At 38.9% G+C, this 24,775-nt stretch overlaps 1 protein-coding gene across 1 annotated transcript in view; it reads left to right on the forward strand.

The window, feature by feature from the left end:
* The window catches only part of vegfc (vascular endothelial growth factor c), a 73,484-nt gene extending 49,366 nt beyond the window's left edge, over positions 1 to 24,118 (forward strand). Inside the window, exons 4-7 of the mRNA XM_070984816.1 lie at positions 6,243 to 6,382; positions 9,473 to 9,615; positions 19,640 to 19,964; positions 23,472 to 24,118. Coding sequence (XP_070840917.1) covers positions 6,243 to 6,382; positions 9,473 to 9,615; positions 19,640 to 19,964; positions 23,472 to 23,580 — 717 coding nt within the window. The 3' untranslated portion in view covers positions 23,581 to 24,118. The remainder of the gene's footprint in view (positions 1 to 6,242; positions 6,383 to 9,472; positions 9,616 to 19,639; positions 19,965 to 23,471) is intronic.
* Positions 24,119 to 24,775: the final 657 nt, after the last annotated feature.

The raw sequence follows: 24,775 nt of genomic DNA on the forward strand, positions 1-24,775 counted from the left end.
AAAACAATAGGCACGCCCCACGCACGTGTTTGGTCTTGCCTGCTCATTAGCTCTCAAAGAGTAGGCTACCGGTTTGTGTGGATATGAAACGCAAAATGCCGAAATGGATGCGAACAAGATTCTGAATGGAAAGTTTAGTTTCAAAAAGTTGCCAGATGGGTCGACTGACGCCGGGGCCGTGTCCACCACCATGCCTCCGGTGCCTGCTGCTCGAGGAAAGGGGCCTTTCTGTGTGGAGTTTGCATGTTCTCCCCGTGCTCACCTGGGGTATCCTCCATAAAATACCCCCACTAAAAACATGCAAGAAGATCACCAGTTGACCAGTGGTGACGACAAAAGGAACTGGGCGCCAGTCGGCTGGCAGCCTCAGGAAGAGCAACCAAGGACGGGTCCCTCTCCCAGAACTCACAGAAAAATAACAAATGTTGTTTTGCAGAATAGAGCAACATAGTAAAATCATAGTATGGATAAACAAGATGACACAGTTATGGATAAGTTGTTATCATATGAGGAATATGATCTGGGAGAATGTTGAGCAACTTCAGGTGTTGCCAAACAAACCTGTGCCACATGACCTCCTCTCTACCACGGAGATCTGGAAAAGGATACACTACACAAACAAAAGTGAAACTCAAGCACACCATTCACACAGATAGGAGAAAGAAACCAACACACACAGAGGGAGAGAGACACAAGGACAAGGTGCAGACAATGGAGCGAGACGAGAGGCCAAATCTCATGGAGGATGGAGATCCACATCCAGACATCTGGAATGAGGCAGCGACAGCCAGGAAAGTCAAGACAGCAGGAGAAGCTTAGGTGAAAAGAGAAGGTGGAGAAATGAGAGACGGGGGGGGCGGGGGACACACACACAACTGTGCTTGTGGGACACAAAAAGAAGCTAAGAGAGATGAAGTGGTTTTCAGAAAATTTACAGTATTCTCATTGGCAGGTAGATAATCAAAAATAAGCAGTTAACTGAATGTTGGGGGAAAAGATGAGTTCTGTGTGCAGCTTGAGACACAAACCTTTACAATAATCAAATCCAAATGAAACAAAGGCATAAATTTTGATCTATGCATCAGCCAAGGACAGAAAACACCAAATTTTAGGTATGTTGTGTAAGTCGGAAAAAAAAACAAAAAAAAAAGTCTTAGTGATTTCTTGACTGTGCTGAAAAGAGAGGGTATTATCAAACCTAATACCAAGATAATTGACAGTCAAACTTTGAGAAATGGAGAGTTACTCTTACTTGATCAAATTGATGTCTATATTTAGCAGGACCAATGACCAGCATCTCAGTTTATCAGAAGTTAGGAGCTGTAAATTATGACATCCATGTTTTTACACAGCAGACAAAGCAGCCCTCTAATTTAACAATTTCGGTTGCAAAATGTGAATAAATATATTTATTGAGCATCTACAAGATTTCAAGTCTAAAATAGACTTCTAACATAAACACTTCAAGTTGCAGTGACACCCATAAGACTCAGCTAATACGTGATGCCAGCACAGAGCCAGTGCAGACAGCTGCAGAGACTGAAATGGAAAAGTATCCATTGCATGAGATGCATCTGATAAAGGATAGTGTTGTGATTACAAACCATGATATACCCATAAGCCAAATATATTGCTAGATGTAATAATGTGGCGATTACGGTGAAAGTGAAAGTGAAAGTAGTGTAATAAGTAACATAAGTAATAAAGTAACCTCATTTCAAGTGAAACTAGTGAAACTCACTAGTAACATGTGATATGTTGATGCAGTCAGATGAGAAAGCATCATTTAACAGTTAGAAACCATTTGGTTTCAGCCAAATTCCACATAAACCAGTCATATCAAGGCTGTGCTGATTAATCTGTGATGCTTTGGTAGATCTGATATTTACGAAACCAAGTTTGAGGGTCTTGTCTGGACTGCAGCTCTAATTTGTAGGACAATTTGTAGCGCTACCAGTGGATGATGTATTAATCGGACAGGATGGCTTATATTGTCATAGAGAGACTTCCATCGCCTGCACACATTACAGTGTGGGGATTCAATTGTCATTACCTTAGATATTTTGTTTTCTAAGACGTTATCAGCTGCTTTGTGGAACACCTCACCAGTAGTAGGAATGGCAGTCAGATTTTTGTGATTTGTGGCAGCTCCAGAAGGTCAGTTATTGACAAAAGCAAATCCCTACTTACTACAATAAGCAGCCAGCCAGTGGTAATTATCCCTCACAGGGAAGGGACCAGAGACAACTAATTGATGTTGACTAATTTTTGTGGCAAACTCCAACATCCTGGCTAGGCTGTGTTTTGAGATTTCTGAATGCTTCATGTCCCCATTATTAATCTAACACTGATTGCAATACTGCTGAAACTAATGGTGGTGTGTGCCTGGGCCTGCCTGTCCCTCTGTGATGCCAGCACCCTTGGATGAGCCTCTATGTCAGAAACTGCAGCCCTGGGTAGACAGTAAATAGTGAGTGGCAATAGTAGTCTAACGCTGTGGGTAATGGAGTCTCCTATAACTGTTGGCAGAGGGAGAAGTGGCACACAAAGCAGGACATGTAAATACAGTGTGTCTGTGCTAGAGTTCCTAATCAACAGCAAACTGGAGTTGGCAGTAGTTAACAGATGACTGTCCATAGCTTTTGCTGTCACTAAAAAGTACATTTGCTGTAAATGGAGAGATAGTGTCGCTCTAATCATTCAAGACTGGACTAATGTGACCGTTGAAACTAGCTGAAAGAGTCATTTACATTAATATAGGCTCTCTGGATAAGTAATGCTATGTGGTCAACCTTCTCAGCAACTGTGTCCTGAAGACTGTCAGCAAGGAAAGGTTACCAAATCAAATTGTCATTCTATCTTTGTTTGATTTTTGGTATTGTTTGATTTGATGTTTGTCTTAGATATGAGTCATTGTCGGTGTTGGATTCTTGTTTGTGTTTGTTGAAAAGGCCAAAAAGAAAAAGAAAGAAAAAATTCTGAAGGCCTTTTGAACTTAATCACTAATTTGGAGCAGGTGGAGGCTTTTCGGTTCCTGGGAATCAGCATCACAGAAAACCTGTCATGGACATATCACATCTCCACCCCGGTTAAGCATTCTTAAGGAAATGTAAGAAGGCAATATTCCCATGCCAATTTCTTGTCAGCTTTTATAGAGGAGCAATAGAAAGCTTCCTGACTGGAAACATCACAAATTGGCATGGTTTGTGCACAGCTCAGGACACGCGGGCTCTACAGCGAGACTCAATTCATCCTCCACACTCTACCATAAAAAAATAACATGGAGCTTTATAACAGCATTGCACATTCTTTAGATACTTTCTGGCTGCATATGTTTATATGTCCTGTATATAAGTATATGAAAAAAGCAACTATATATACAATTTTATTTATATTTAATTCTAACTTTGATATTTGTATATATACTCCATGTATCTGTAACATGAAGGAGCTACAGCTGATATTTCATTGTGCAACCTGTTGTAAAATCACAATAAATGAACCATAACACCTTGATTATTTAATGAATTTTCCTCAACTAAAAATTGTGGCAAGAGAATTCATGGCACCACTTATTCATTTGTTTGTTGGTGCCTTTAACCAATATTTCAAGTTCAGTAGCAGGAAGCACTCAGTTGCTTTGCATACACATCAGCCCAACATCAGTTGGTCTTGAACAGCACTGCATTCAGAGGAACTCAGATGTGAATGCCCCTATTGACACCTTCAGCAAATACCCCACCAAACTACAGGAGTGCCATGGTGGTTACTTGCAGTATGTTTAGTTATGTTAGTTATCAACCAATTACTCTTGTGTCATGCGGTATGCTCTTACGGTCTGTTGCTGCATGACACACAACACTGAGCAGTATGGAGGGGTTTTGCTGGAAGTCTGTCTCTCTGAACACCAAGGCCTTGGTTATAGTCAGTGACAGGAAGTCTTAGAACGAAGAGTTTTACAAGCCAAAACATTACCACAAATTTAGGAAATGTGTGCAGGTGAACTTTTCAACCCAGTGGTAATCACCATGATCTCAAAGAGCTCTCTTTATGCATGTGTTCTGTAACCATGGTGAGCACTCACCAGGTCAAAAAGACTGAGGTCAGCTTTAATGATATCCCAATTAAGATGAGAGGGAGAGAGACAGTTTAAGCTATTAAAGGGTCTTGAAAAGGAGTCATTGAGACTAATTAGTTTCTATTCATGCTGTTCAACTCTGAGAGTGAAAGAAGGAAGTTGCTCTCAGGGTTTCTGTTCTATTGTGTACAACAGTCCTGTGTCAGTATCTCCATCAGTGTCATGTGAAAATCCAAGCCCAACTCATTATTTTTTATACTTCAAGTGGCAATCATTCACAGTCTTATTGTTTTCACTTTAAAATGTTCTTCCCACTAACTCTAGATTTTAGTTGAACTCCAAGTTGAGGGGTCCTTGTTGAGAGGACCTTGTTAAAAGAGTGTGTGAAATAGTGGCTTTTTGTAATGAACTGTTTTTATTCACTGAATAAAGCAGTTGCAGTGAGCTCTGGGACTTCCGCTAAATGGATTTAGAATATATTTATATATTGTGACACTTTCATGTAAAAAGTCTGCATAAACTGCATTAATTGGTTTGTGGCCACTAGAGAGCAGAAGAACTGCAATACAAGCTGGCAGTAACACAGCCCTGACATACAGTATTAATACTTCATCAAGTTGAATGGTATCTCCTGCTAACGTGGAGAGCATAAAAATATCACCAGGTGAAGAAAGTAAAAAATCTAAATAAATAATCATCTCAACAACCAGATACAGTATGTTACTGAAGTAAAATCAGAGTGAATATTACATTTATTCATCAGGCAGACAGAAACACAATGGGTTGAAATGCTGTTTCCAAAAGAATTTGGACACTGTGTAAAATGTAAATAGAAGCAGAAGGTGATGAACCAAACAGTTTCAAATGGGTGACAAGTCAGCACTGCAGACGGCCAGTTCAGCAGCCGGACTCTTTTAGCTCAGAGCCATGCTGTTGGAATACTTGCAGAATGTGGTTTGGCATTGTCTTGCTGAAATAAGCAAGGCTTTCCCTGAAAAAGGCATCATGTGCTTTGCAGCATATGTTGCCCCAAAACCTGTATACATGGTTCATTAATGGTGCCTTCACAAATGGTAAATGGACTCTATTTATAAGTCTGCATTCACCCATTCACACACGCTAAGTCACCTGCTCATTACGAGCTGTATCACTCAGACACCGACTCATACACAGCATTGGGAGCAGTATCTTGCCAAAGTCGACTTCAAAATGAAACTGCCAAGGCCAGTGTTTTCCACATCATCACATTCTGTTTCTATGTATGGTTTGCGCAGTGTCCCAACTTTTTTTTGAAAAAAAAAAAAAAAAAAAGCAAAACGCTAAATCAGCTCTGTTTTATTTTGTCTATTTATCCAAACTGATCAGTACTGTGATCAGAAAGAACGCTCTTTGACCAGATGACTAATCTGGGTCTGGCAAGAAAGACAGTTTCACATCACCCTCCATGTAAAAGCAGATTGAGTGTTCAGTCTGGTCAGGTAGAACAGGGGTCTTTCTGCGACAGCTGAAATAAAATAGTTCCACTGTGAAACTAATGGGATCACCCATAGAGAAATGATGTCCAGTAGGCCATACAGCAGCTGCCATCAAAGACTTCTTGTGTTGGAATGTCTGACATTTCTTCATTGTGTCAACAGTTTTTTCTTCACTTTTTTGGTGGAGCAGACATTTGAACAATGCACTATTTCTGATACACCATCTTTGCTGTGTAGTCCAGTGACCATTAAACTGGTTTAATTTTTCTGTAGTTGGTGAAAATCCAGAAAATCTTTTTTGTTAAAATAGAAAATCATGGAAGAATGTGGGGTTTGGAGAGCAATTCTTGTTTTGTTCATCTGCTTCACTTTTGTTATTCATTCTTCAACCACTAAACACAGAAAAGTTTGGTTATGGCAACAGCATCATTGTCTGGTTTACATTGCTGGGACAGAAAATAAGACACACAAAGAAGAGACAAGCTGTAAAATTCAATTTTTTTCCACTATTACTTTTATTTAATGTGTTGCTTGTAACTGCTACTGCAGTCATTAGCATGTGTGCAGATTGCCTTGGCAGATACACAGAGTGCAATGCCATTCCTCACGGTGCACTTTACTATGCCTTTAGAACCTTGTCTTGAATCACTGTCTCTCACTAATTATTCTCTCTTTTGTTCTTTCTGCAGCTGTTTGAGATCACAGTGCCGATCACTCAGGGCACCAAGCCGGTGACCATAAGTGTGGCCAACCACACCCAGTGCAGCTGTCTGTCCAAACTGGACGTCTACAAACAAGTTCACAGCATCATCAGGAGAGCCCTGCCTGAGTAAGCACACACACACACACACACACACACACACACACACACACACACACACACACACACACACACACACACACACACACACACACACACACACAGTTTGAGTCTGGTGTTATGGATGTTGTTTCCTGTGCTGTGTGTATATACACGTAACTACAGCAGCCCTGGTTCGATTCCAGGCCGTGCCCTTTGCTGCATGTCATCACCTCACTCCCCTGCCTTTCCTGTCTCTCTCCAGCTCTCACTATCTAAATAACACAGAAATTGAAATAGATAAATGAATAAAATAGGTGTGAATTTTCCTGTGCACATACTTAGGTGACTCATACTGTAATGACCTCTCCTTGACTCTCTCTGACAGACACGTTCCCATGAGCGAGTGATGTTTACTCATTTTCAAAAAAATGGATTAAAGCAGGCAGCTCAGATATTTTTAATACAAACAGGCAATTTAGAACATACTCACATCAAAATTCTACACGCAGTGTTGCTAAACAGTTACAAACCAGTTTCCATCTAAGTGTGTGTTTGTGTGTAGCAGCATTATTAGCTGCTCATTACAAGTGGAATGTTCAGTCTTCTCCAGTTTTTATTTCATCCACATTTATAGAGTTATTTCCTGTTATTTTCATTCATGTTACAAATTTAGTGCTTACCAGTTAGCTACTTTTACTCATTGCAAACCTCTTGCAGTAAAACATCTGTAATTATTTTATCCAAAGCTACACTGCATGTTGATATTATTACAATAATAATCCACTGATACGAATACTAGAGGACAGTCACGACACTCTCTAGCATTTTCAACAATGGCAAACTTGAAAGGCTGTAAGAATTGCTGGCCCTGACATTGTACAGAGCAGTCAGTGGGAAAGAAATGGAGTGAAATAAAGAGTGAAAGGAGACATGAAATGATGAAGAATGATTAAAGAAGAATGGGGAAAAGAAAACAGGAAGAATTTAACTAGAGAAAACAAATACCAATGTCATGTGGTCTTAACAAACAGAAGAGCTTCTGTAGTCACAGAAAGATATGAGTGACTCCACCCATCTGAAGTCAAGATATTCATTTGTCTACAATCTGCCTCCTTCAAGTCTCCTAATTAACTGAGCTATTTTGAACCATTTTAAATCCAGTTAACATTAAAATGGCAGGAACTTTGGAATTTGTCTGTTTCTCTTTTGTTTCAATCTCTCTGTCCAAACCTCTTACCAAACAGAATGTTGTTATGAAGCAGTTCTAAAGCTACTTGGTTAAGGTTTGTAGAGATCACAGTAAAGGTGCTAAATGTGACAAATTTGCATTTACAGCCATTCTAGCACTCAATAAACTTCACTGGATGATCACTGGGTCCTCCAGCAGAAAAAAAAGAGTTTTAGTTTTTAAAGAATTAAAATAACAAAATAAGAAGTACAAAATACTCAACCCTTTCCTTTGAAACTTTGTGAAAGGAACATGAATTCTTCTTTCCAGGACAAAATTTTCTCTCTGTCTCTCACACCAATGTATAGATTTCTAGAGCTCGAAAAATGCAACAATAGAATGCCTGCATGTTCCAAACACAATAACATGACGCAATAGAAATCCCAGAGATGTCTCTTTTTAATCCAAATCCCAGAGATATGTCATCAAAGATAATCATCTGGTACTTCCGTCTCCCTCCTGCTGTTTGACTGAAGCTGTCCCAACAAATCTTCCTTTGATCAAGGTGTTTGTTTGTCTCTAATCATGGCTTATCACAGGCAGTGGGTTTAGAGAGTTCACATCCACACACATACAGATCTGAGGAATCCCATTTCTTGAACCAATTAAGTGTTTAGTTTCTGTCCCAGGCAATTCCTGAAGATCAGACAGAAAGAGATGATGCCTTTTTTGGCTGTCTTGATACTGGTTTTACTGTTCTTTAAACTTTCTTTTAAACATATTAATGATATGTAAAATGAATCTTTCAATCTTTCAATGCAAGTTCTGCATTCATATTTTTCTATTTATCATTATCAGAGAGATAATGTGTAAGTGTGTAAGTGTAAGTCATGCTGAATATAAAAATATGTATATTTTGTCTGTGTGTTCAGATTTATTCACTATGACTATGACTAGGAGTTTTGACATATTGGTCACTTTCCCCTCACGCAGTATCTTTGCCTCACATCTACACCTCTCTGGTCTATGGTTATTACGTGTATGTCCAAGTGTATCCTCACATATCCACATTCTGATTCAGAGATGACCTTTTCTGAGCGGCAGATTGTTGCTTTACTGTTACTTTATAATTGTGTCACTGAATATGGTTGAGGGGCTGCACGGTGGCGCAGCAGGTAGTGCGCGTGCCTCACAGCAAGAAGGTTGCCGGTTCGATCCCCGGGTCAGACAGGGCCTTTCTGTGTGAAGTTTGCATGTTCTTCCCGTGCATGCGTGGGTTCTCTCCGGGCACTCCGGCTTCCTCCCACAGACCAAAAAAAAAACATGCTCATTAGGTTAATTGATGACTCTAAATTGTCCGTAGGTGTGAGTGCGAGTGTGAATGTTTGTTTGTCCTTGTATGTGGCCCTGCAATCGGCTGGCGACCGGTTCAGGGTGTACCCCGCCTCTCGCCCATTGTAGCTGGGATAGGCTCCAGCCCCCCGCAACCCCGAAAGGGATAGGCGGTATAGATAATGGATGGATGGATGAATATGGTTGAACCTCTGGTTGACAAGGCTAAATGATATGTGGTGTGCAACCATGACTGTTTGCTGCAGATATTTGCTTGCTATTCTGCTGGATTGTTTCATTGTGAGCTTGGAAATTAGTTGAGCTTGTAATGAAAACATTATAAACAATTTAGCTTCAGCGGTTGTTCTTGTCAATGGTAAATGGCAATATAATATGCAGGTGGGAAGTACTGGAAGCTTGTGACTCAGCCATTACAATATCTGCAATATCCGTACAATGTCAGTTGTATATGCTATCTGATAAACTACAATGTGAGGGATGTGTGATTTTTCATTGCATACAGTCAGGAAACCAACTCTGGGGATGTTAGCATTAACTAAGCAAGAACATCACATGTCTATTTTAACTCTTTCTCTTGCTGTTTCTCTCTGTTGAAGGTGTCCAGTAGCTAACAGGACATGTCCTCCTGGTCACACTTGGAGCAGCAGGCAGTGTAGGTGTGTTAGCATGACCACTAATGTGCACTACAACCCCCCTCCTCCACCACTGCCCCCTCCAAGGCCCTCCCAACAGCACCTTGGTGAGTGTTTGCATGTTTGCACACAGACAGATTTATGTTGTATCTCTGGTCATTTTTTTCAGACAACAACAATGAGGAAACTGTGCTTGCTTATGTTTCCTGCTCTACATCAACAGTTACTGTTGCTGATAGGCATACAGTAGGTGTAATTATTAGACTTAGTTTCTAGTGTCACTGAAAAATAACATTATTAATTTAAATTAAATCAAGTTTTATTGTCCAGTAGACAATCATACACATTACAACACAAAGTGAAATTCATTGATGTGTAGCTCCAGAACAAGTCTAGTAAGTCCATTAATAAAAGAAAAGATGATTCTAACAATGAAATATTAAGACTCCAGAAAATAGATAAAATAAAATTGAAATATTCAAAACAGAGTAAAAAAGAACTGTGGAACAATGAACAATTTACAGTGTTGAGCGTGTTCAGAAAAATTAACAGCGAAACAATATAACACGATAACTAATAGTGAGTTTCAGGAAAATGAAACAGTATAACCAATTCATAGTAATATATGCAATATAGTGTGACATCAGTGACATTCCCAAAGTCCACTATCAGGTCCTTAGTCTTGCTGACATTCACAGAGGGGTAGTTCTCTTGGCACCACTTCTCTAGGTAGGACTCACTTCCTCTAGGTAGGCCAGCTCTTCATTATCAGAGGTCAGGCCCACTATAACTGTGTTATGGTGCAAATTTGATGTTGGTAGTGGAGTCAGACAGTCACAGTCATATGTGTGCAGGGAGTACACTTAATAAGATTATAGTTTTTTTACTGGGATAGACAGAGATGGGACATGGATCAAAAACTCCCACCCTATCCGCCAAATATTGTCCCCACAGGAAAGCTCTCACTCCAGAAAGCACACTGAAATTCTCTCTTCCCAGCAGCTGCCTTAGGGTCTTTTTGGAGTCACTATCCAAAGGAAAAAATCGGCTGTCCTGACAGTGTAACATCATCTGGAATGGAATGTTGTTGTCATCACATTTTGCTCATGGACTCTTTGCTTTAACAAGATGTTTTTTGGCATCTAACTCCCTGTCAGTCTTTCCTTTTTCATTTTTGTCACAGTTCTGAGATGACACCATTGACAGCAGAGCAGGACCGATTGCTGCGGTTGATTTAGTGGCTGAAATCAGCTTCTTGTAGGTAGATGGGTATTGATCTATACTGTATGTCGGCCCATAATATTAATACTGCTACAGCTACTACTACTACTTGCGACAAAAAGTGCTTTACATCAAAGAAATGACATGCACCACATTAAAAAAAAGACCAGGTCATAGTCAGGGATGGAAAATGAATGTAAAATAAGATGGTGAATAAACCCATTTCATAAATAAAGTTAAAAGCACATAGACTGCAAAAGTGTAGTACAGAAATAACAATAAAATCTATATTGTTATACAGTATATCACGAAAAATCCTTGTGATCAGATGGCATTTGTTGAATTGAGCAAACTACAAGGAGTTTATGCATTGAAGAGAGTTTTATGAGTCCAATTTTGAACGCTCAGATTAAGCAATACAATGCAGTACAAATAAATTCAGTAGCTGGCCATAAATTCAACTGATCAGCGTGGCGTGTTGCTCTATGATGACGCTAACCCTGCCAAGGCCTGCAGTGAGCACACACATACCAAACACTGAAAAAAACACACACTGCTTGTGAAAAGCCATCTTTCTCTATAATAGGCTCTGTGACAGGAGAATGTTCATGTGTTCACTGAGGAGTATTTATGACTGCAATGTGTCGGTTGAGAGTCTGCATGTGTGTTTGGCTGTGGGTTCCTCACTGTGTGTGTTTGGCTATGCTAACACTCTGGACTCAGTGTAAACAAATGAGAAACAGAAGAATGCAGAGACCTCAGAGTAGTGATTCCAAAGATACTTACGCATACAAATACGCATTTAGACAGTATGTATACAGGCCCAAAACAAATTATCTGTGAAGGATAGCAGCAGATATTTTGCAGTGTTGAATTAAATTTCACTACCAAATTCAGAAACAGAAGCTGTGTGGCTCAGTGGGTATCTATCTATCTATCTATCTATCTATCTATCTATCTATCTATCTATCTATCTATCTATCTATCTATCTATCTATCTATCTATCTATCTATCTATCTATCTATCTATCTATCTATGTGTGTGTGTATATGTGTGTGTGCGTGTGTGTGTATACACATACATACATACATACATACATACATACATACATACACACACACACACACACACACACACACACACACACATATATACATATATATATACACACACACACACACACACACACACACACACACATATATATATATATACACACACACACACACACACACACACACACACACACACACACACACACACACACATACATACATATATACTGTACACACACACACACACACACACACACACACACACACACACACACACACACACACACACACACACACATATATATATATACAGACAATTCTCAGTTTTAACAAGTTCACATTTTGTATTATATTATATCAACATTAAGTAAATTAATAAACTAGCTTAAACTGGTTGAATAAAATACACAAGTAATATATAGATTAAATGTATTTCTTTCTTTCATTGTCCTCAAACTTAAAAGTAGCTTATATTTGAGATGTCTAAAAACAAAAAATGCAGTGGATCTTTCAGTGGGTTCCCTGACATGCATTTTCTTGTGTCCTTTGCACTTCTCTCAGAACAGAAGAAAACTCTGCATATCTATTTCACACGCTCTCTTGAACTTAAAGGTCTAGCACAGAAATGTCTCAAATATATGTATAATTGCAAGTTCGGAGAGTGTGTGGGAGAAGTTTGTAACTTATTTTCATGGATACCAGATGAGACGAGATGAGCCAGGTCACACATATGATATTGGTAACACACAGTTCTACAGTGAATGCGTTATTGGACAATGATGTTGTGTCCTGTCAGATCTTTCTATCTCTTGTGTGTGTACTGAGCTCCTGAGAAACACCCGGGAAGGAAAGCATGTTGTGTTACTATAACAGCCAGTCATGATTTGTGATGTCATTAGCTGTGGCAGAACTGCACAGTTTTAATATGGTGAATTTGACATGGATTACTTTTTTCTTTTGTTCTGACATTATTTAAATTGTAACAAAAACAATTAATGTAAATGTTGCTAATTTGTTGTCATTAAAAAGACACAATAAATTAATAATGCTATGGTAAATCTGGCCCATCCTGAAAGCACTCCGGGGTGCCATGGCACCCACTTTGGGAACCTCTGCTATAAAGCCTTTCGTTTCACTCTTACCTCATTGTGGGAAAGCACAAGGAGAGATATCTTTCAAATAGAGGATCTGTGATGCTTGAGTGATCTGTGGACTGACTCTTTAATTTCAACTGTAGGGAGCAGCACGCTTCACAACACACACTTCTCATGATGAGAGACCCCCAAGTCACCCCTCAAAGATTAGGACATACAACAGAATTTTGGCAAGTAAGTTTGACAAGCCATGGCATGAGTCCAGCAGAACAAATCTTTAAATTAAGAAATATTACACAAATAATTGTGTGTGCAAGAGCTCCCCAAAACATGTGGTGATATGTCTGAAAAGGCTCGAAATGGCCTTGACATGAGTGAGCATGACTGGGTGGTGTTTGAATAATGAGGTACAGATGAAGATGGATTATCATATTGTGACAAAACAAAACTCACAAAGTCAGGTTCAGCCAGAAAGCAAATGCAGGCAGTAGGAGAGTAACTTCCTCCCCTCTGACTGAGAGTGATATCTAAAGTAATATTTTCAGTGCTGGACAGGTAGTGCTGCATAAATTGCTTCTTAGATTATGCATTACAGTCCCCTAATCTATACATACAGCGTGGACATACTGTGGAGATTCATACCATGCTGCAGGCCCTAGCAGAACAGACATGCAATAGATGTTGTGTGTTCAAAGTAGACTGACATAAATACTAAAATCCTTCCATCCATCCATTGTCTATACCCGACTATCCCTTTTCAGGGTTGCGGGGGGGCTGGAGCCTCTCCCAGCCGTCAACGGGCGAGAGGCGGGGTACACCCTGAACTGGTTGCCAGTCGACTGCAGGGCAACATATACAGACAGACAACCATTCATGCTCACACTCACACCTAAAGACAATTTAGAGTCACCAGTTAACCTAATGAGCATGTTTTTGGTCTGTGGGAAGAAGCTGGAGTGCAATACTAAAATCATAATGTGAAAAACCAGAATGAGATTGGGATAATTCAACATTCAACAATTTGCAGGCACTGTCAAAACTAGTTGGACCTGAGACACACAACATAGTCTGTAGCACTAAGACCTGGAAAAAAGGACAAACACGCAAAAACAATACATACAAGAGACAAAACTTAAGAACACCATTCTCACAGTAACTGGAGACAAAGGCAACATTGACACAGACGCAGAGAGACATGGACACTGCTCACACAGAGGGGAAGAGAAACAACAAACCAGTCACACAGGAGAGACATGTACAGCATTCAGCCAAAGGGACGACTGTGACAGATGGCTGTAAAACTTAAATCTGACATTTAGATTAGATTAGATTAGATTAGATTAGATTAGATTAGATTCAACTTTATTGTCATAGTCATAGTTCAACACAGAGACAACGAAATGGTTTCTATGAAACCATAAATACATGTGCAACATGGTATGTAAACAAGTGACATGTGAAACAGGTAGTGCAGTAAAAAGTATAAGTGAACAGATGAGGAATATAGTGTATATAAAATATTAAAAAAAGTATTACATGGGCTGAGTTGTAATGTTCATCTTTGTTGTTGTCCCTTGGGTTCTGAGTGAGGGCCACGAGGTGGTAAGAGGAATGTTTGGACGAGACAGGATGGTACTACTGCTGGAGACGCTGTTGGTGATAAGGTGGACTGACACTGAGGCAGTCAAGCGTACGGTCGATGTATGTTCATATGTTACTTTTTGAATCATACAGCGACAGTACTAAAGGTTTTTGACTGTTGTACTTCATTGAAGACGTGTTGCTTGATTTCATTCCACTACCTTTCTTGTGGACAGTGTTTATTTACCCCTGCATCATGAACACCTGCTTTGTGTTGCATCACTCACAGGTCCAAGTAGCACTTCCTCTGTTGTCTTTATTCTGTTTATTACCAAGTTCATAACCAGCAGCTCAGTCTTCAGAGGGTTACAAGAAAACATTGCAATTTTTTAGACACTATAAAATGAGAACAGAAAATGTAATTGTCAAAATGCATATATGTACTGAATGTGTTGAAGTAAATGCCTCACATGCTTTTGTTCGGATTAACGATAAGAAAGACAGTCTATGTTCTTGAATCATGTCACAGGTGCAAAGTTGTACAGTCAAGAAACTGATGTGAAAATCTCAATGACATGCCGTTCCAGAAACTCTTGGTTACTCAGGATAATCCACTGACCTCATTTTAGACCATTTAAATGACTTTAGTTCTTGTGTTATGAAATTTTATTTTGATCAAAATAAAAGACATGATGAAAAGAAAGAATGGCAGAAAGAATTTGGTACAAATCATGACATATTCCCTGGGCCTGTACTAGAGACCATGTCCTCAGCAGTCATCTAGTCCTCTACCCAGACATGGCAACACTTTAGTGTTTTGACATAGTTTGGTTAAAGAAATAACAGACTATGTAGTTTGGTAGGTTAAGAGTTTTTCTACAAACTGTTTCCACCAAAAACAATGAACAGGAGCTTCCCAAAAACAACAACGACACTTCCAAATATGGCTTTCATATAATATCCTGGAATGGAGCAATTTGGGATGAAGTAACCACAAATGTGTTCATGAATTTCATAACATTGCCTGTGTTTGTTTATGTGTGTTTGTGTGTGTGTGTGTGTGTGTGTGTGTGTTTGTGTGTGTGTGTGTGTGTGTGCTTTTAGAAAACTGACCTCTGGCAGTGGCTGTTATCATTTAACCCACAATACATCAGCTCTATGTAATCCTGCATATATATCCATCCATCCATTTTCTATGCCGCTTATCTCTTTCGGGGTTGCAGGGAGGCCGGATCTCTCGGCTGTTGACGGGCAAGAGGCGGGGTACACCCTGGGCCGGTCACCAGCCGATCGCAGGGCACATACACACACCATTCACACTCACACTCACACCTAGGCAATTTAGAGTTACTAATCAACCTAATGAGCATGTTTTTGGTCTGTGGGAGGAAGCCGGAGTGCCCGGAGAGAACCCACGCATGCACGGGAAGAACATGCAAACTTCACACAGAAAGGTCCGACCCGGGAATTGAACCTGCGACCTTCTTGCTGTGAGGCACGCGTACTACCTGCTGCACCACCGTGCAGCCCCCTGCATATATATATATATATATATATATATATTTTTTTTTTGCCGTCATTTTTTTAGATTAACGTTCTTTGTGACCTAGTGAACTTGTAGTTTTTTATAAGCTGTGGCCACTGCTAGTAACGTAAGAAAAACTACAGGATCCGATTATAAACTGGAAACAAAACAATAGGCATGCCCACGCATGTTTTGGTCTAGCTGTAAAAGAGTAGGCTACCGGTTTGTGTGGATGTGAAGCGCGAAACGCTGAATTGGATGTGAACAAGATTCTGAATGGAAAGTTAGTTTCAAGAAGTTGCCAGATGGATCAACTGACAAGACCAAAGTTATCTGTGTGTATTGTTGATGTGAACTGAGTTATCACCGCAGCACATCCAGTCTGAAATACCACTTGATGGACAAACACATGGCTAATGTGAATTCTCCGCCACTTCCTTGTCAAAACCAGGCGACAATGGATGGCTTTCGACAGAGGCATATTCAATTCAATTCAATTCAATTCAATTCAATTCAATTCAATTCAATTCAATTCAATTCAATTCAATTCAATTCAATTCAATTCAATATTCCTTTATTCGTCCCTTGAGGGGAAATTCTGAATTTCACAGCAGCACCAATAACAGAATAGAATATTAAAAGACAAAGTGCATGCAGTTAACACAAAGTATATACAAAAGGGTGTATCGGGAATAGTATTTACAGACGTCAAAATATTGCACAGTTTACAGAGAAATATTGCACAGATTACAGGCTTTTATGTACTGAAATATTGCACAGATTATTGCCCAGGTGATTGCACAGATTGTTTCCCAAAAAATTGTTCAGTTCAGTTATTGCACAGAATGTTATGCAGATTATTGTACCGCCTACTTGGAGCAGTTTCTGTTGTACAGTCTGACAGCTGCAGGAAGGAATGACCTGCGATACTGCTCCTTCACACACTTTGGATGTAGCATCCTGTCACTGATGGCTATATGGATGCTATTATGTTCAAAGGAAAGTTAAGAAAGGAAAGTTTAAGCCATGGTTTAACTGCACTATAGCGTGCATCCTAGTTTACAATGATGTGCGCTTTGTAACTTTATCTTGTATCACCCTGTTTTGATCCCTTAGAAAGGGTTGTTGAAGGGGCTTTTTTGTGACCAAGTATTTTTTTTTTTGTCATCTGTTTATTGACAGTGTAGATTGTGTGAGATTTGATTCATTCAAATGTGAATGACTGCTCAAAGTGAGAATGTTAGTGTGAAATATAACACTACACATTGATGTTAAAAAACATTTGCACAAAGCAAGTCTATCCACTATTCCATGTTGATAAGAGTATTAAAATGATAATTCAAGACCAAACATTTGCGTGGGGCATGCCTATCTATCTATCTGTCTATCTATCTATCTATCTATCTATCTATCTATCTATCTATCTATCTATCTATCTATCTATCTATCTATCTATCTATCTATCTATCTATCTATCTATCTATCTATCTATGATTATTATTATATAAATGGTTCTGTCAATATGACATGCCATCCAAATCTTTCAGTATTATCAGAATCCTCAAATTCCATCATCAACATTTCTAGAAATCTACTTCTGTCCATACTTACATCCCATCCTCCTGAAAACGATATCTCAGGCATGTCGTGAGGGAATGTCTTCAAATTCAGCACACTTGGCAAAATATCACATAAAGTCTTGTGGTATAAAATGGTGAAATTATGATATCAATATTGTGATTTCATAATCTCCACACAAAATCCATTTTTGCCCATACTGTTTGTTCCCTCATATTAATGATGCACCTCCAAATAGATAAATGTTGGCTTTAAGTAATAGTTTACGCCCTAATTTACCTAAATTGTCCCCCCAAATGAGTGACCTATATTTTTGAATTACATAAATTGTTCTCTCAAATAAATATATTTATTTTTACTAAATTACTAAATCAGTCATTTATTTGAATTTGAGCTTGTGCTGTTGAATTATCTAACGTTGCTCCTCAAATAAACAATTTGTACCCATGAATTATATAATATGCTCACTCTAATAATAATGTGCAAGTTACAGTATGGAATTTGTTGCATCAAATTAATGATTTCATGAATAATACCAATTGTAGTCAAGGTGGCTAAGTTTGGAGAAATATCTGGAGTTTTGGAGTGTTTAGCATTTTAGCAGTGTAATACAATAAATACAATGTAGCATACACACCCAAAAATATATCTGTCTTCAAGTTATTGTCTTCAAAGTGAGTCTCAAGATCAGATGATTTAATAATACGCATTATACAATTATTGTCCCTTTTCCATTGGTGCTGGTGCCCTTGACACATTTAGTATGGGATTAATTTGATTTTGGACACTGTATACTTCAGGTTTTGACAGTCAATTTGCAATAATGAACAGGGTATGAATGACTAATTAGCAATTCCAGGGCAGAAATTAGAAATCTCTCCATACATTAGATTGTATAGTGAAGATTTTGTTCTCAGCTTGAATGCCGTTGTCCTCAGGGGTAGACAAAGTTCCCATGAAGCTCATTACATTGATTTAGGTTGTTAAAGTCTGTGTAAGCACATGCTGCCATGCTGGAGTAGACACAGCTTGCATTTTGTCAGCCGTAAACTGTGTCTTTGTTATCTGTGTTTGTTCATCTGCAGACACACAAACACACACAGGATGTGTGTATGGAACAGAGCGTCTGCTGCTCTCCTCTCCCTGTGATTCTCAGCTAAAAGATGATTTGCCAGAACTGAAAGCAAACCATCTGTGTTATGACAGAGGAAAGAAAGAACATCGCCAGTCCATTTCAGGAATGTCTCAATTTCATAGTTTGCCAGTGTCGTCAAGCAACTGTCATACACTCAGCTTGTACATGTAGTTGTGTTTTCAATAATAGCCAACATTTACAGCAGTGTTTTGCATAGGGTCATGCTCATGTGGTGAAAATTCATTTATTGATGTGGTACTGTGATGTTGAACTAACTACATTCGACACAGTAGTGTTTGTTTCATGCTTTGGCTTGTCGGCACGGCTGCCAATTATCTGGGGTCGCCTTAAAAAATGTCCAAATAAAACAATCATGATGAGCAATGTCCAGACGAAAAGTGTTAAAAATAGATAGAACAAAGCAGTTGATCTTAATGCAACACAACCTTGTTTTATTTAAGTTTTACACAGTGTCCCCACTTTCTTGGAATCAGGGCTGTACATTTAAGCAAACTACTATGCATAAGATTAATGAATAGTAAGATGACATCAGATGTTGATCAGTCATACTGACTGCTTCAGGTACAGTACGTCATTTGTTTCTTGAAAGTGGAATAACATTTTGACTGTAACTTGTTCCATCCTACAGAAGGTCGGTACATAACTTTATTTTCAGTAGTCTTGTTTAGTAGTTTTGGGATAACTAATTATTATTTATCCACATACTGAATGGGCTGTGTGTATTTTCCATTGGTGAAAGAAGTATTCAGATCCTTAACTGAACATAAAAATACCACATTGTGAAAATACTCCACTACAAATAAAAGTCCTGCATTCAAAACTTTACTGAACTCATCATCTAATTGATTATTTCTAGTGGATTTAATTCAGTCAAAAAGACAGATTAACCTGTGTGTCTCCCCCTCCCTTCATCTCTGCAGACATATTCTCAGCAGATGTGTGTGGCCCAGATAAGGAACTGGATGTGGAAACCTGTCAGTGTGTGTGTCAGCACAGGGATCAAACTCAAGACTGCGGCCCTAACCGACACCTAGACCTGAACACCTGCCAGTGCGTTTGCAACGCCCCGCCAGCTCCGTCCTGCCCGCTGAACCATATCTTCAATAAGGAGACCTGTCAGTGCACGTGCAGCAAGACGTGTCCAAGGCATCTGCCCCTCAATAAAACGAAGTGTTCCTGTGAATGTCATGAGTCACCCAACAAGTGTTTCCTAAAAGGAAGGAGGTTTCACCAAGCCACATGCAGGTATGGAGCGATGTGCTGGGTTCACTGCCACTGCTATGTAATCATCTTGCTGATAAAAAAAGTCTCTTTCAGCTGCAGAGAATCCAGCCAAAAAGAAATTTTGCCTGGGACAAACCTAAAGACCAACTGAAACCCACAAAGCCTGAAAAAACAGCACTTAAACATTACTTAAACTTGTACAGTGTGACAGTCTGAAAGTAGCACATACTCCACCATTGAGTTTGCCTGACATCAGACATATCATACCAGACATACCATGTCAGCATACTAGTTTCAAGAGAGCAGTTAAGAGAAGTACAAATAAACTATGATGCCAGGCAAAGAACAGATCGCACAACTTGACAACACTTGATAATGGCGTTAGTGCAGCCATGACACTGATTGGCTAGTTGTGTCCCCCTGCTGCGTTCAGTGGATTGATTGCTTTTTCAGTGGAGAAACCACTGTATCATCCCATCATTATACCCATCCATCCACTAGTTCATCCATTATTCCATCCATCCATCCATCCATCCATCCATCCATCCATCCATCCATCCATCCATCCATCCATCAGGTTGTCCATTGGCATGTACAATACATACTGTTTTGCCCTTTGAGAGGGATACTGTAATAGAAATACATTAGTACATTGATATAGCCAATGATATGGTCCCTTTAAGTTTCCATGGAGATATTTCATGGTGTTGTAGCAGATACTGATGACAAGAAGTATTTCAAGGCCATATAGAGCATATCAACATGTACAGAAAGCCAAATAATTCTCCTACAAACAATGATGCTTTCTTATTGTTAGAGTGTACATTACTGTATTAATAAATTCATATTGCCATGTGTTATGTGAAGCCAAGTGTGCCAGCATGGACTTATTAGCCATCTATGCACCAGTTTAATGACTGGCATAATTTGCATAAATGATTTCTATATTATTGCTACTATGGCAAGTCATTTGGCAGCTCTTGTTATATTTCACTGCTTCAGTGATTGCATCATCTTGGAATATTTAACGACACACACACACACACACACACACACACACACACACACACACACACACACACACACACACACACACACACACACACACACACACACACACACACACACACACATTCACAATGGACCAGTGTAAACACAGCCACAAATGTCTTTAGCCAGAGGAAAGCACTAGTCTGGTAGTGGTAGGTAGCTATTGCGGTGAACCCAGTGTGTAATACAAGACCTCAATGTGCTAATGACTTCTCCTAGCTGTCACTTAACCATTTCCTCTCCCTGCACAGGAGGAAACACACACACATACACACACATCCATCCATTCCGTCTAGTCTTGACCCTCTGTGACCTCGTTTGAGAGTGATTTATGAGTATAACACAGCGGTAGGAATCTAGTGTCTGGGATCTGGCACTTATATGCGACTGTGAGCGTGTTTTTCTATTTGAAATCTTCTATGTATTTCATAATGGGTTCAGAGGTCTCTTGAGGTAACCATGATTAAATATTCTGCCATCCACTAAGGGACACCCCGTGCAGCCAGAAAAACAGTGGCAATTACACGCCAGTCCCACAATCTTTGTCGTGTTGATGAAGTGTTTCGTAATAAAACAGATTATCTCTCTCCAATAACTCATGTTTTTTTGGAATTCTATATCTCCACTCCTCAGGTAAGCATTTGAAGAGTTTATTTGCAAAAACAGATAAAAGACAATCTTAAAATGAATCAACCAACACTAGTTTGATTTATATCCCTTTGACTGGACAATAAAAAGTTAGGAAAAGAAATCAAAACGGAAATAACTCTTTTTGTAAATGACCCCTTCAATTGAAGGTTGGACTCTCAGGCCTTGACTCTGTGCTGGGGTTAACCAGATATTAGCTTTTGAAGGCCAGCACTTTCTCCTGACCCCAAAGAACAATAACAGCATCAGAAGTGAGCAGTTCTTCAACTTTGACATCTTATTCTGGTGAAGGCTCTGGTGGTTCAAGCATGGGCTGTTAATCACAAAGTAGTTCTGAAGGCTCTATTTTTACTGCTGTGAAATTTAAACCTCTGTAACCTTTGACCCGTACAACACATTAGAGCAGTTAGGGTTTGTCTTTGTATGGCAAGAGTGGTTTTCAATCATTTGTGGCAGTGTTTGGCTATACTGAAAATCAGTACACTCCTAAATATTAAATATTGATGTTAACAAATTAAAATACAGGAATATAAGTCTTAATTTTCATTCACACCGGTGAGGAATTAGATCGGAACATTGTTTTGGAATCAGGTTTCACACTGACTGCTTGCCATTAACAAACAATTGCAATCACTGTTTCCACACTAAATGTGTAATCAAACATATAATAGGTGGATCATATGATGGATTTTAATTAAAGGATAATGGGCCTCATTTGCGAAGAGTGCTCGTTACAACTTGTGATGGAACTGTCAAAAAAGTCAACTGAATTTCAGTGTTCACTGACAAGTCTTTAATCAGTCCAGGCTAAAACTATCATTATTCTATACATTTTCTGAAATGCTTTTCTTGTTCAGCACTGTGGAGGCTGTAGTCTATTCCAGCACACTGTGGCAAAGAGGCAGAGTAAATCCTGGCCGGATAACATTTTAGTCCCATTGCAATAAACAAGCCTGTATTTTCAAAGATGATTAGTTCAGAAACAAATGACATGCTGACTTTCTATGTCAGCACACCTTGAGCCGACATTGTACCTCAATATACTATATAGTATCTCAGTCAAATAAGTTCATATTGTGCCTTTAAGTACATTGAACTTGAGTTGTTCAAGATGCCAGAAACATGACTGAGTAATGACATTCCCAGTGTCATCATCAAGCCAGATTTTTAAGTTGTACAGAAATTTTGACAGAATCAAATGAAATTTACTGTGCACATTCATGCTCTCGAGGAAAACTCTTTTCTACATCATGTGAGTTTTCCTGTAGTGATGCAATAAAGTCAATATTCCAACTTTGCAAGGTATCTGGTGATTTAGGCATCTTTTTTCAAACAGGCACATCACCACAAAATGCACTGAGCACAGTCAAGCTCCCAGGGAGATGAATCCTGAAGATTTTTATTTCTCCAGTGTCAGCTTGAAGATGTTTAACAACTTGCAACAATCACAAAACTCTTAACTGTCACAGTTAATACAATTTGTTCTGAGCATTCCAATGTAATGCAATGTAATGTAATAATGTGCTTTCTGTCTTCCTCGTATATACAGTTGTAGAAGTCATGGTGATTATTATATTACTGAAAGCTGAAGCCACCTAATTTAGGATTAATCCAAACTCACCAGCCTGGGTCAGAACAAAACTTGCTGATAAGCAGTTTATGGTACTTTCAAATCGTCCTTTTCTGCACACAAAGTTATGGCCTTTTATTTGTGAAAGGGACCCAATCCTGCCAAACCAATCTGTTTTTACTTACCTAACATGCTCTAGACATTTCACTATTCTGTTATTAGTTTTGGAGCTAAATGCTTTTTTTCCTCTTTCATCATAGTTGTCTCAGGCCTCCCTGCGAGGTAAGGAGACGAAGGTGTGAACCAGGTTTCTTCTTCAGCGAGGAAGTGTGTCGTTGTGTTCCATCCCACTGGAGACGCTTGGACTAACTAGCAGCTAATGACATGCTAACCAGATGTTAATGAACCAATAGCAAACTTAACAAGTAGAATTCATCACCCCTGCCCTGTAGACCCGCTGGTCATGAGTATGTCCATCAGCTGTGATGGCAGCTAAGTGTGTGGACCCTGATGAACACAGGGAAACCTTGGAGTGCAGATATGGGAAACTGGTGATTTCAACATGGGATATGCACTGACTTGGCTATGAGGATGTTTTCATGGGAGAATGGCTGATCAGAGCCCAGAAACAGAAGGAGGGACTGGAAGAGAGAGTCAACACTCGACATCTTAAGATATTGTTTAAATAATTTGTTTTAAAATATTTTTGGGGGGTTGGTTTTGTATTAATTATGTCTCAGTATTCTCATGTCAGATATTGATTATATAATTTATTAAATGTTATTTTTAAACCTCTGTTTATTGCAAATTCAATCTTTTTCTATGAAAATACACTGTGATCAATATTTTTGTATCATGTATAATATATGTGTAAAATAAAGTATACTGGATGTTATATTGTTAACTTACATTGTCTGTTCTGGTGTATATTATATACTAAGTGTTAGAATCTGAGCCTCAAGCTCAATGCCAAAGGTAAAATCTATGTTGCTCTGAGTGTTTAGACTAAATTTTGTGCTTTTAGAAACACAAAGGTTGTTCCTCTATTGATTTCAATTTATGCAAACAGTATTTGTGAAACTGATAGTCGAACCCAAACAACCTAAATAGATTTTATACCTGAGAAGTTAAAGTGGAAAAAGGAGCACTTCCATTAACAAAGCCAGCTGTGGCAGGAGTGTAGGATTTAGGATTTAAATTCTTCATCTCACCAACAGAATCATCACACAGCCCAGTTTTTATCAACAATTTTTATTTAGCTTATAACTTTTCTACCTTGTTATGTCATTTTGTATACCATGGGACAAAAAAATACAGTGATAAATAATCAGAAATGTACATTTATTCTCTTCCATGTTCTGTATGCTAAAATTAAGACTACTTGGTGCAATATATGATCATGTCACTGTATGAAGTTTTTCATTGTTCAACATATTAAACTTAGTGCTGTCTCTGAAGGAATACAAATTAAGGTTTGCTTAATTTGTGACAAAAGGTGTTCTCTAAAGATATGTTCATAGTGGCCACTGTTTGAGTCTAAGAGAGAAAGCATGTTTGTTTTTGT

Source organism: Chaetodon trifascialis, chromosome 2, assembly GCF_039877785.1.
Source record: "Chaetodon trifascialis isolate fChaTrf1 chromosome 2, fChaTrf1.hap1, whole genome shotgun sequence".
NCBI lineage: Eukaryota > Metazoa > Chordata > Actinopteri > Chaetodontiformes > Chaetodontidae > Chaetodon > Chaetodon trifascialis.